Source organism: Branchiostoma floridae, chromosome 7 (assembly GCF_000003815.2).
Source record: "Branchiostoma floridae strain S238N-H82 chromosome 7, Bfl_VNyyK, whole genome shotgun sequence".
In the NCBI taxonomy this organism is placed as follows: domain Eukaryota; kingdom Metazoa; phylum Chordata; class Leptocardii; order Amphioxiformes; family Branchiostomatidae; genus Branchiostoma; species Branchiostoma floridae.
The window spans coordinates 5665364-5677861 of record NC_049985.1 but is presented as its reverse complement, the minus strand read 5'-3'; the positions used below and the strand labels follow the sequence as shown (position 1 = coordinate 5677861).

The 12498-nt window shown below is 39.3% G+C and overlaps 1 protein-coding gene across 1 annotated transcript in view; it reads left to right on the top strand.

Moving 5' to 3' along the window:
- LOC118419364 (phosphorylase b kinase regulatory subunit alpha, liver isoform-like) overlaps nucleotides 1-10933 on the top strand; it is a 56098-nt gene extending 45165 nt beyond the window's left edge. The window contains exons 26-35 of the mRNA XM_035825726.1: nucleotides 623-752; nucleotides 2871-2969; nucleotides 3830-3904; nucleotides 4433-4521; nucleotides 6032-6046; nucleotides 6897-7061; nucleotides 8485-8538; nucleotides 8991-9089; nucleotides 9283-9486; nucleotides 10127-10933. Coding sequence (XP_035681619.1) covers nucleotides 623-752; nucleotides 2871-2969; nucleotides 3830-3904; nucleotides 4433-4521; nucleotides 6032-6046; nucleotides 6897-7061; nucleotides 8485-8538; nucleotides 8991-9089; nucleotides 9283-9486; nucleotides 10127-10315 — 1119 coding nt within the window. The 3' untranslated portion in view covers nucleotides 10316-10933. The remainder of the gene's footprint in view (nucleotides 1-622; nucleotides 753-2870; nucleotides 2970-3829; nucleotides 3905-4432; nucleotides 4522-6031; nucleotides 6047-6896; nucleotides 7062-8484; nucleotides 8539-8990; nucleotides 9090-9282; nucleotides 9487-10126) is intronic.
- The last annotated feature ends 1565 nt before the right edge of the window (nucleotides 10934-12498 follow it).

The window sequence follows — 12498 nt, the reverse complement described above, 5'->3', positions numbered from 1 at the left end:
ATATTGGACTTGTCCAACTACATGTACATGTACACCTACTTTGCCCCAATGGGGTACATGTATGTTACGAACATTGTATACATATCTACCCATGCACCCACATACAAATGTCATGTATATCCAACCAAATGTGAACACACACATGCACACAGACAGCACACTCCCTTGCATGTGCATGTACACACGGATTTATACCAATCATGGCTTAATAATTTGTGAAAACTTCATTGTATTTCGTGTACAAGGAAGTTGATCTAGTCAAGACTATCTGCTGGTGAGCTTTAAAGAATTCAAGATTTAAAGATTCAAAGGACATGAATTCTTTTGAAAAAATATCAGTCCAGTAACAGTCTTAGTGCATTTATTTATAAAAAACTCATTAATGTATATTAATGCATTTATTTATAGAAAAACTCACAAATGTATATTAAGTATGTAATGTAGTACATGTATATGCATTTGTAACATTTAAATACATATAAGTCAAGACAAAAGGTCTCTAGAAAAGGATACAATGTACAATGTCTGGTTTAAGTTATAGCAGTACTGTAACAATGTTAATAGTTACAGGTTATGTTTGATTACTGGAGATAAAATTGTTCTTGCTTGTTGATATGTTCAGGAGATCCTTGTGTACCTGGCCATGTTCATCCGTACGGAGCCCAACCTGTTCCGGGAGATGCTGCGTCTGCGGGTGGGGCTCATCATCCAGGTCATGGTGTCAGAGCTGGCCAGAACACTCAACTGTACAGGTGGGACACATTTCTGTAATGGTTGTAATCATTTTGATGTACATTCAACTGTGGTAAAGCAAAAACGCTAGCCTTATATATGGATGGCATCTGTGGAAAGGCTCAAATATTAAACGCATTTTGATATAGAATTGAATGAAGAAAATTGCCTGTGGCTCAGAGGTGTCAAATGAAAAAAGAAGTTGAACCTTTGATTTTGGACAAGTAAATATCATTTCTAAACTGTTACAGTACAATGTACTTTTCATGCAGTAGTTTCACGAAATTCTCAGAATGACTTTAGGATTTTGCTAGTATAGGTACATGTGGGTTGCAATTCATACCCAATTCTGTCAAGAAGATACAGGCATTTTTATAAAGAGGACAGAAAACCAGCCTAATTAAATTAAATCATTCACAGATGTCTTCCAAATGTCAAGTTTGAGTGGCCTTAGTTAGTTAAGAAAACTATATTAGAATTTATGTGATCTTTAACACTTGATAACAACCAACTGCCCCTATAGCCTCAAAGGCTATAGGACCTTTATCTAATACCTCTAGAATGGGTGGTAAAGTAAACTTAAAATGTTAGAATCATACATGTTTTATTCTGGTGAATTGGTAATATCTCTACCTATAGACTTTCCCCTCCTTTGATATGTGTGTCTCTGTGCTGTCTGCTCACCACTTTTTCCCCCAATTTGAAACCCCGCCCCCACCCTTGGAAGACAATTTAACGTCGCGAGAGGCCACCACCCCTGAAGTCATGGCCGTACGTCAGATCTGGGGACACGAGGCAAACTTGAGGGATGTCACCAGAAGTGAGGCCTTAAAAACCACCTGTTGGGTCAACCGGCGGTGGTATCCAATCAGTGGTCGCACAGTGTTCGTGTCCTGCTGTAGTGTAGTCCCCTCTTCTCCACTCAGGCCTTCAGTAGTTTACTCTCTGCTCTGTTAACACTTGTCACTCATGTCATACCTGGTTGTAGGTACTACAGTACAATGCATCATGATACTGCAGCCTCAACCAGGCTCGGATCGCTAGACAAATAGTAAAAATTAGCCAAATAGAGATAGATCGATGTACATGTAATGAAGTAAACTAGACAATTAAGTGCTATAAAGCGGGTGGTGTGGCCAAGGAGCTTTGATCAAAGTTGATAAAAGCTACTTGTTATTACTCTCCAAACAGAGGTTGGTAGGGAAATTGTGACCTTTCCTCACATGTCTTATGTTTCCATCAGCCTCCCGTGGCTAATCAAAAATATGGCATAGAAGGAAAAGGTCATGATTTTCCCCACCAACCTCTGCTTGGAGAGTAACTTTGTATAGCAGTTAATTTGCTGCACAAAAGCTGCCATAGAGGCATAGTCTGCATTTTCTGGTCAGAGATTTCTGTTGGCAGTTGGTATGACATGTACATGCGTGTGTGCTGTTAGGTAGATTCAGTAGAAAGCAACATATACATGTATTTAAACTTACGAGGTACATTTTTTTGTAGGATCATTGTAGAATTAAGAATTGTAGTTGACCATATCTACATGTATAGCCCATATTCCAGCAGCATTATGGGCAAGCAACACATTGCCAATTTTTGACATAGTGTACTGCTGTCAGTCTTTTGGGCTTTTTCTGCATTATTTTTTACTTAATATATACTATGATGCATGCATATACCATCCTAGATTATAACACTAGGCTGTCATACGTAGTAAGAAAAATAAACTGTTCTCCAACTCAAGGTGTGACATTCATTTTTCTCACAATATGTAATTCACTAACTCAGATGAATTTTCACAGTCATATAGGCTGTCATATACTAAGTCTTGTACTTGCATATGACTGCCCTTTGCATGGCTAAATTCTCCGTACTAGGTGTATTCCATGCTAGTTCACCTTTATCTTCACCTATATCCGTTGTTTTAGATATAAAAAGCGTAATTGTGGAAATCAAGTCGACGAACAGTGGTTTCAAACTGTGGTATTTCCCAAGTATAGCAATTTGAAACCACGTATGTTGACTTTAAATACCTAAATACCCTGTTTTTAAAACAATGGATATAAGTTACCCCACGGATAAAGGTGAACTAGCTTTATGTGCTTGTGAGCGTGTACTGAGTTCCCGTATCTCCCATGCAGGTGAGGAGGCATCAGAACACCTGATGAGTCTGAGTCCGTTTGACCTGAAGACTCTTCTTCACCACATCCTGAGTGGGAAGGAGTTTGGTGTCGGGGAAGGTAAGACTAGTGTTTGTCTCACGTCCAGAAGGCCCAGCGTTAGAACCCTGCCGTGTCACCGATCTTGTCCCCTTGGGAAAGGCACTTTACATGACTTTCCTTACTTCACTCAAGTGAATAATGAGCATATAGGCTACAAAGGTCTTCAGCAAGTTGAAGTTGGTAGCCTCAAAACGAAAGAAGAAGAAAGAGGGTTGGTACTTCTAAAGGCTTTAAGCCTGGAATCCGCTCCTTTCTATCTTTGGTTTACTCCAACAATCTGTTCTCTGCCAGATAGTCTGGCCCCTGTGTCTTTAACTATTTGGTCCTTTAACATCGTGTATTACTTCGGGAATCAGATACAATATGTTTCTCAGAAGCAGCATAAATGGGTCAGACTTCCAAAAAAAATACCAGAGTGTTCAAACCCTGTTACTATGTCATTATGGGGATCATTTGACATCAGGTGTTCGGATGGATTGATGGATTCAAATGCCTATTGTTTCTTTTTTGATGGGTGCCAGACCAACCAGCAGGGATGTGATTAATAGAATTGATACCAGCAGGCTTTAATTAAGATCAGTATATTGTACAATCATTGATTGGTTGGCCCGTTGCAGATTAACCTTTTTGTTACCTTTATGCTGTAGCTAACAAAAGGTGTCTACTACTTACCAATATCTAACATCAAGTTCTAAAATAAACCTAAAAGATGCACCACCACAAAAAATGTCTTTGAAATGTGTAAGATAAGTCAGCCTGGTTAAATGTCCCAAGTTTTTAAAGTGAGTCATGCTTGACTAGAAGCACACAGTCACGCAGTCATATAGCATACAGCTGCTGCTGTGTACATGTATAAGACTTGCACATGCCGCTTACAGAAAATGAAGCAGCAGACTGGGCCATGCGAATCAGGAAGCTGACAATTTCACAATACCTCATGACACACGCTGCAGGCAGGTCCACTGTCCCTAATGTTTGGTGGAGGGGGCTGCTACAGACAGCGTTAGTTTATAGCATGGGTGAACAGCGGTCAAAACATGCCGTAACTTTACTGCATGGGTCTACCTATATCTTTGTCCTTTAATGGTGACAGCCTTTACGAAAAATTTGAACTACAATGTATAAGGTGCTGGGGGTGATAAAATTCATGTCATGTACATGTAGACATCAGTTGTTACATGTTTCAGATTGGCCATTATGTGCATTATTATTACCAATTCTACACAATCAGATGCATCTCAATTCAGAAATGCCATTGGAATCGTGGCACAATTATAAGAAACTTATAATGAGAAAATGAAAACTTACACTTTTTTCTCATTACTCTCTCCCCAGCAGAACTTTGAAGGACAAAGTTGTGAAGACCCAATGGCATGTTAATGGCAATGGCATATAACACAAGGTAGCAGTAGACTTTGATACAGTACTGCATATTGTACCAGCACAAATTGACTTACCATTGTTTGTGTCTGATGCTACAGTTGAGAGAGGAGGAGGGAAGTCCCTGTCCATCAGGAAGATGGAGAAGGAAGAAGTCACTGGAATGTCACGCCTCCGCAAACAAGTCACGGTAAGGGGACTGAGTGTTGGGCTGGAAATACTGTTAAATTGGCACATGACTTAAGGCCTAGGTCCCAATTCCCAACCCCGGGTAGTTTTCGGAAACGAAAAATATGCAAGGCAGGCAACAAAATGTATAGAATGTAGAAAATTCTGTAAGGAGCATCATTTTTGTGTATTTATTACTAAAAACTTATTTTTCATTTTTGCAAATATCCTGACCGGGCATCATTTCGGAAATGGGACCTAACTTCCTAAGCCTTAGATAGCTTTTTGCTTCTCTAATCTTTTATGACACCAGAAAATGTAAGGTGAGATATCTTGACAGAATGTAGGCTTTGATTTTCTTGTTATCTGGAATCATGGTAGATTTATTCAGACCGTTGCAACCTTAACAGAATATACAGTATTTTCTCTGTAGCCTCCTAACTTTTAATTGTTGTAAATTTAAAAGTTAATAGACATCAGTATGTATTATGTAGAATTTAGCTGAATGCAAACTAGTACTGTTTGCAAAAAAAGTAGAAGTCAGCTTCAAAAGTACTTTTTCATGCCACGATTTTCACATTTTTTTAATCACCTTTTGCAATTGTATTTCCAGTGATCATCATCATCATCCCAGTAATAGCTACAGTCATACAGTGTACATTACCACAGATACACTATTTTCAATGTCATCTTTCCCTGCATATGATGTCATCTCCCTGAGGGTTTTTTGTGGGGTTTTGAATTAACGCTAGTTCACCTTTATCCGTTGGGTAACCTATTTCTGTTGCTTTTAAAAACGGGATATTTTGGAGTTTAAAACTACGACCCGTCAATTTGATGTGCCTAAATACCCTGTTTTTAGAAGCAACGGATTTAGGTTACCCAACGGATAAAGGTGAAGTAGCGTTATATGTATATGTATTGCAAACATATATGCTATGTAAAAGGCCTGTGATAAGCTTTACAGATTCTTCTGGCTCATTGCATGGGCTAACTTGTACAGTAGCTTTCTAGCTGCTATACAGTAGGTGTTGTAAGGTCTGCATTTTTCTGAAATGTGTATTGTTGCATATACAGGGGTGCCTATTCATACAAATCTAATAAAATGTGAGCAATTTTTTTTAAAAGCACACAAAGCACTTACTGTTAGTCAATGATATTTTTATAGCATGCAAAAACGTATTGTGTTATTATATTCGATATCCCACACGTATTACGTTTCAAAAGTGACAAAGGCAGTAATTTGGATAAAATCTGTTTTTCATATTAAGGTTTTACATAATTTGTACTACCACATTTTTCATTTTGCTTTATAGTGCATTTTACATAATATTTGTAGTATTAAATTGTCACATTGTGCATTGAACTCGCAGTACTCGTACTATGTTTTTGCATAGTGCATTGTGAGTTTTTCATAAATCAATGATGCAATAGGCACCCCTGGTATAGCAGACTATTGCTGCAGTGCTGTATAGTGTGGTGACTCTGCACTAATTTGCTGCACTTCTTTGTTCCATACCCAAACGCTACAGATGTCTAAAGACATGGTAAGCCCGTCTGATGTGGTGTGTGGTTTGTATAGTCTTCTCTCTCTCTTTACCCGGTGTGTCTATATCCTCCCTCTTCTGTCTAGCACACAACATACATGTAGTGTATTGACTGTAGGACTTTCCTCTAATATCTATACTGGTAGTGTATAGATTTTAGATACTATACATTGTAGCAATATACAAAAATGTAGGACAAAAATACATTTTGTAGGTTAAGCTTTAGATGGATAGCACTGGCAAAGTCATACAAAATAAACATGACTTTGTGGGCTACCTTTGTGTATGGATTTCTTTTTACTTCACTTCTTGCAAACCAAATTTGTCTGGCCTAACTTCTGTCTTCCCTGGCTTGTTTTTTATCTGTCAGCTGTAGGGTAGTGCAGTTGTATGCATTTGTGGCCCAACCCAACTAACTGCTTCACAAACAAACTTGCCATTTGTAAAAGAGTAAATGTGAACATATAACATACTATGTGATGAGGTATGCTTGACTGGACCTTTAGGACATCTTCCAATGGAAGTTTTCTGATATTATCCATACACAAAATAAAGTGCTTACCAACAAGCTTTCGATCAGTCCTCTGATCCTTATCAAGTTATAATAACCCAAAGCTTATGTCACACATCCAGACTGGAAGTGTGACGTCAGCAAAGGGTCGAAGGTCCTTGACGTCACACTTCAGGTCTGGATGTGTGACATAAGCTTCAGGTCATTTTAACTTGATGAGGATCAGAGGACTGATCGAAACCTTGTTAGTATTATTTTGTGTACTGATATAATGTTTAAAATTGCAACATAATGCTGATTACTGTCAGAGATACATTCAAGATTTCTGATATGTTGTAGATCATTGAGCACAACGATAAGTTGCGGAAAGGCCACGAGGAGGACTTGGAACAGTCCATGCAGGTAGATCGGCAGGGCCAGTGGCTACGGAGACGCCGACTGGACGGTGCGCTGAACCGGGTTCCCGTGGACTTCTACACCAGGATCTGGAACGTACTGAAATGGGTACGCATTTCCTGTCATGGAAGTGGTTAAACTGGAATATTGTAGTTACCTCCATGTAGATGGAGGTATTGTTTTGCCATACTGTTTTCACTCTGGAGATTATATGGGGTATGTCTCAAGAACCGCTGGAAGGTTTGCAATGTTTTTTGGTACATGGGGGGATGGTGATGGTGATGGTGCAGGTCGATTTTGAGCCCCCTATTGGTTGACCTTGGTACTGCAGCAACATGTTTGTATTATAACTTTGCACCTGGACTTTCTGTGTGCTGTGTTGATTTGTAGTTGATATATGAGGGTGAGTCAGAAAGTAATGCAAGTGGTTTCATAACAGAGTCGTTCTTTGATCGAATGAGTTGAAATTTGACACAAAGGTTAATACATATCTCCTCTGGAGAGTGAAATATCTAAATTTGTTGCTCATTATTTTACGAGTGACTGAGCTGCTTTCAAGGTGACCACACCCTTGGCATCCCGTCAGAAGAAAAGTGAGGTCCAGTTAACGTACACTTAAGAATTTCCCTAAACCAGGTTTTGCTATTGTAGGAGACTAAGCCTGCACATGTAATAAGCTGCATTGCTCTATAAGCCACATGCTTAATTTCAACTCTGAAATCCGAGCACTTTTTCTTTTTTCGTTGCTGGTGTAGAGTGAGGTATACGCGGTCTTCAGGGTCATGAGATCTGTGGTTTTATTCTTCTTTATACTTCATTCCCATTAACAAAGAGAAATGAAACTTAGCACCCTTTTTGTCCTTTATACAGTTAATAACTGTGTAAAGTTTAGTTTCTTTTGGTTAATGGAAAAGTAGTCTTTTAACCAACAACTCACGAATTCATGTATAAATCCAACAGGTCTATAACACAACTTACAGCATCCTAGCAGCTGTAAATAAAGAACCATTACGAGTTTAGAGATGAAAATTGGCACGCAACCTATAGAGACATTTGTTATCATACATGTATAATTTCAACCTCCTACAGTGATTTTTAGTGGGTCAGATTTAGAGGAATTGACAGTCTGACAAGCTACCAAGGGTGTGTTCATCTTGAAATCGACTCAGTTGCTCATAGAATGATAAAGACCAAACTTAAAACATTCAATCTCAGGAGGACATATACCTACTTTTGTGCCAAATTTCAACTCAATTGATTAAAAAACAAGTCTGTTATGAAACCACTTGCATTACTTTCTGACTCACACTCGTACTAGTGCTGGTAGTGTGAATCTTAAAGAGAGTAGGATCATTCTATTTCCAACTACTTGTATGTGCTGCTCATTGTGTGACTGTCTTGAAACTACAACCTGGTGTTTATTATGATCATGATCATTCTGTTTCCTACTACATGTATTTGCAACTTGTATGACTATGCTTCCCTATGTGTGATTGTCGTGAAATTACAATGCATGTTCATTATCTTACAGTGCCAAGGGTTGTCAATCGAAGGTCAAGTTCTGGCATCTTCTGTCATCAACGAGGTAAGAACAAGGCTACTTTACAACGTATGATATGTAATATTATGTACTGTTATAATATGCCAAAAAGCAGTTACAAATCTTTCATCAGTGACACTGAAGAGATAAAAAACAGTCTCTTCAGTGACGAAAGATAGTGGATGCTGTCTGAAACGTTTCACCATTTCTAAAATCATATCCAGCTGCTTTTTGGTGTAGGTCAAGTATGACATCCAAGCAGTGGAAATGTAATGTAACCTAGTAACCAATGTAACATTGCCCATTTTCTCTCTCTCATTCCTTCTGTCCATCCCCTCCAGATGACTGCCGAGGAGCTGAACTTTGCCATTTTTGTTCTTCCACATCTTCTTCTATGACCTTTGAATTGATCTTGCAAACCTACAGCTGATGGTAGAACCCATGATGGCACTCGTCTGTTTTCTCACTCACTCATTCCTTCTCTCCTTCCCCTCCAGATGACCCCAGGGGAGCTGAACTTTGCCCTGCGGGTGGAGGGGATCCTGAACAGCATCCCCCAGCCAGAGTACCGGCAGCTTATGGTGAAGGCTATGATGGTACTCGTCTGTTTTCTCACTCACTCATTCCTTCTCTCCTTTCCCTCTAGATGACCCCAGGGAGCTGAACTTTGCCCTACATTTGTACGTGTGGAGGGGATCCTGAACAGCATCCCCCAGCCGGAGTACTGGCAGCTGATGGTACTCGTCTGTTTTCTCACTCATTCCTTCTCTCCTTCCTTCCCCTCCACAGATGACCCCTGGGGAGCTGAACTTTGCCCTGCGGGTGGAGGGTATCCTGAACAGCATCCCCCAGCCGGAGTACCGGCAGTTGATGGTGGAAGCCATGATGGTGCTGGCCCTGGTGGTGGACACGGACTACAAGCGGAGCCTGCGAGGCATCATCATGGTGGACAAGCTTGTGTCGGACGCCAACGCCATGTTCATCGGTGAACTGGTAGGAAATCGCTTGTTTCACTCACAGGTTTGATATATGGATAAAATTTGGAGTGTTTATCAGCGAACTCGTAGGAAGTGGCATCTTACACAGAAGTTTGATTTTTATGGATGAAATCTGCTGCTATGTCGACTGACAAAAAAAATTGTTGAGAACAATCCAGCAGTTTCTATGGTAGGTGGAACTTTGACCAGTTTGTACCAAGATGCACGGATCAGGATTCATCCAGGCATGGGATTAATCCTGATCAGCGAATCTAGGTATGAATGGCTCTGAGGTAGGATTAAACCCCATCCACCAAATCCAACTTCTGATGAGGTAGATTTGGTGCATCGGGATCAATTTCTCCCCTGAGTCAGATTTCGACTGTTCAAACCTAAGATTAATTTTGCAAATCAGGATTATCCCAGTCGCTGGGATTGAATCTGATTCCGGAATCAGTAAATCAGCCAATAAAGCCAATCCTGAGATTGAATCTGATTTTGGAATCCTGGTATAAACTGCTTTGGGTATGAACAGGGACTTGATGCACACATACATGGTATCATGTATCTATTTGTCAGTGTTGTCATGCTATTAGCATTACAATCATCATAATCTAAGAAAGTTCTCAGTCTATGTTTTCTTCTATAATTTTCAGAAATCTATTTTCAAAGATGAAGTGAACTCCAACACTGTAGAGTTCAGAATGGGGGCTGCCAACATCTGCACGGATTTCTACGACAGCGCTCCCAGCGGTCGCTTTGGTACGATGGTGTACATGTCGAAAGCAGTCGCACAAACGCTTGACTGCCAACCTGATTCGGTAGCAGATTGCACCATAGCGTAGTGTCTACACGTCTTAGGTATCGAATGACAACCTGTTGCTTATGTAAAAATTTGAAGTCTAGTATAATTCTTCAGTAACTGTGAAAGTTGTGTTCTTTCACCATGAAACAAAACTTGTATATTGCATAGGAATAGCAACAGCTTGTTGGCAGGTTAAGTTAGATAGAATGTTTAATTTTTGAGAAAATTGAGCGGGGATGATAGAAATCAAAGATTTTAAGCGTTGAGAGAAAGTGGTCTTCAAATTTAGACAAAGAGAAAGGAATTTAGTTTATATGCTGAACCCAAATATTGGGAAATGTAATGATCGCCATTTCTTCAACAGTTGTTGGAGTGGCAGAAAATGTCAACGGTGTGTCTGTTTCATGCTATTCTGTGTTGCAAATGTTCTATCTTTGGAGAGTTGAAGTCTATTAACACATTGTAAATAGAAAAGCTGTGTTTAGGGATATCTTATATATAGCATGCTCTATGTAGAATATGCTAGTTTGCACGCACTGATAATTCAGATTATCACAATCTACTGTAAAAAAATGTGAAGGTATGTTCAATTTCATCAGTACCTGTAAAAGTAAGTGTTCCTTCTCCATGCACCAAAATGCAAGATGTGTACAAGAAAGCTGGTCAGCATATTTTTGTATTGTGAACTAAAATCAGATCATCATAATTACATTAAAGCAATCACAGATGAACACTATATAAAACAAAGGGACAGAAACAAATGTACATTTACGTACAGACCATGCTGATGTGAGAGTTTTAATGTTTGTGACAAGTGATCAAACAAAACTCGTATTGACATGTTACATGTTGTAGCCCTGAAGACTGTAATGTCCATATATGGATGATGACATCTCATATTGTGATATATTCAAGCCCTTACACTATGTAAATTGATGATGACATCAGAAAGTGCCCACCAATGAGCACTGACAAGTTTGTGAAAACCCATATATCTGCATCTGCATAAGATACCCCCAAATGACCCCGCGAGGGGTAAAAGTAGGGGGGGGAGCTGAGGCTCCCGGGTTAGGGCGGGCAGGCATATATGGATGATGACATCAAAAAGTGCCCACCAATAAGCACTCACAAGTCTGTGTAAACCCTTCTACGGATGATAACATCTTAAAGTGCCCACCAATGAGCACTGACAACACCATATGAACCCTTATATGGATGATGACATCAGAAAGTGCCCACCAATGAGCTGTGACTGACCAGTCTGTGTAAACCCTTATATGGGTAATGACATCAGAAAGTGCCCACCAATGAGCACTGACAAGTCTGTGTAAACCCTTATATGGATGATGACATGAGAAAGTGACCACCAATGAGCACTGACCAGTCTGTTGAAGTCCTTATACATGTATGTGGATAAGGACCTCAGTTTTAAGTGCTCACCTATGAGAGTCTTCCAGACCTGGAAAATGTGTCACATTGATACAAGCTGCAACTTCTACAGAAATTGTGGTGAAAAGCTGTGGCCTCAATGTTGGCCAATTCATGTCAGGATGTACACATGATTGACTGTCTTGAAGTTCATTGTTACTTTAAGGTTCTAGAATAGACTGTAGAAAAACACTGGCTGGATCACTCACCAGATACGTTACTTCAGTGTCTGCGTTTAACCTGCAATAAGAACAATAATGCAAAGGAAACACTTAAAATTGTGGGATATTAGACTAAGTAGAAACTCTTTGAAAGACAGTATACTGTACATGTGTATCTCTGTAAATGAAGGTTTATGTTGTGTTTCACTAAATGTCATCTCAGATTGATGTAATTGAAGGAAGTACAAGTAGATAGTTTTATTTTGTTGTACATGTAGATTGCAAGATCCAAAAACATCAGTGAACTGTGTGAAGATCAACTTCTTTTTGATGGCATCACCTGAAGGGATTTGTTTTTGCCTGCTGCTTCTTTGAAATGAAATACCTCGTTTGTATTTTGTGTTTCAAGAGTATCTCAGGTTGCAAATTTACATGTATATGTTCTACCTATAGACGTTGTGGATTTGTAAAATATTCAAGGTACCGTTTTAGCTCCAACATACCTCTTTTTGTGTCAAAGTATGTTTCTGAATTCTTTTTGTTTTTGTAAAAATTGTATAGCTGAATACAGACTTATTTTGCTGCATGATGTGAAAATACATTTTGGATTGAAGATAGAAATTCAAAATGATAT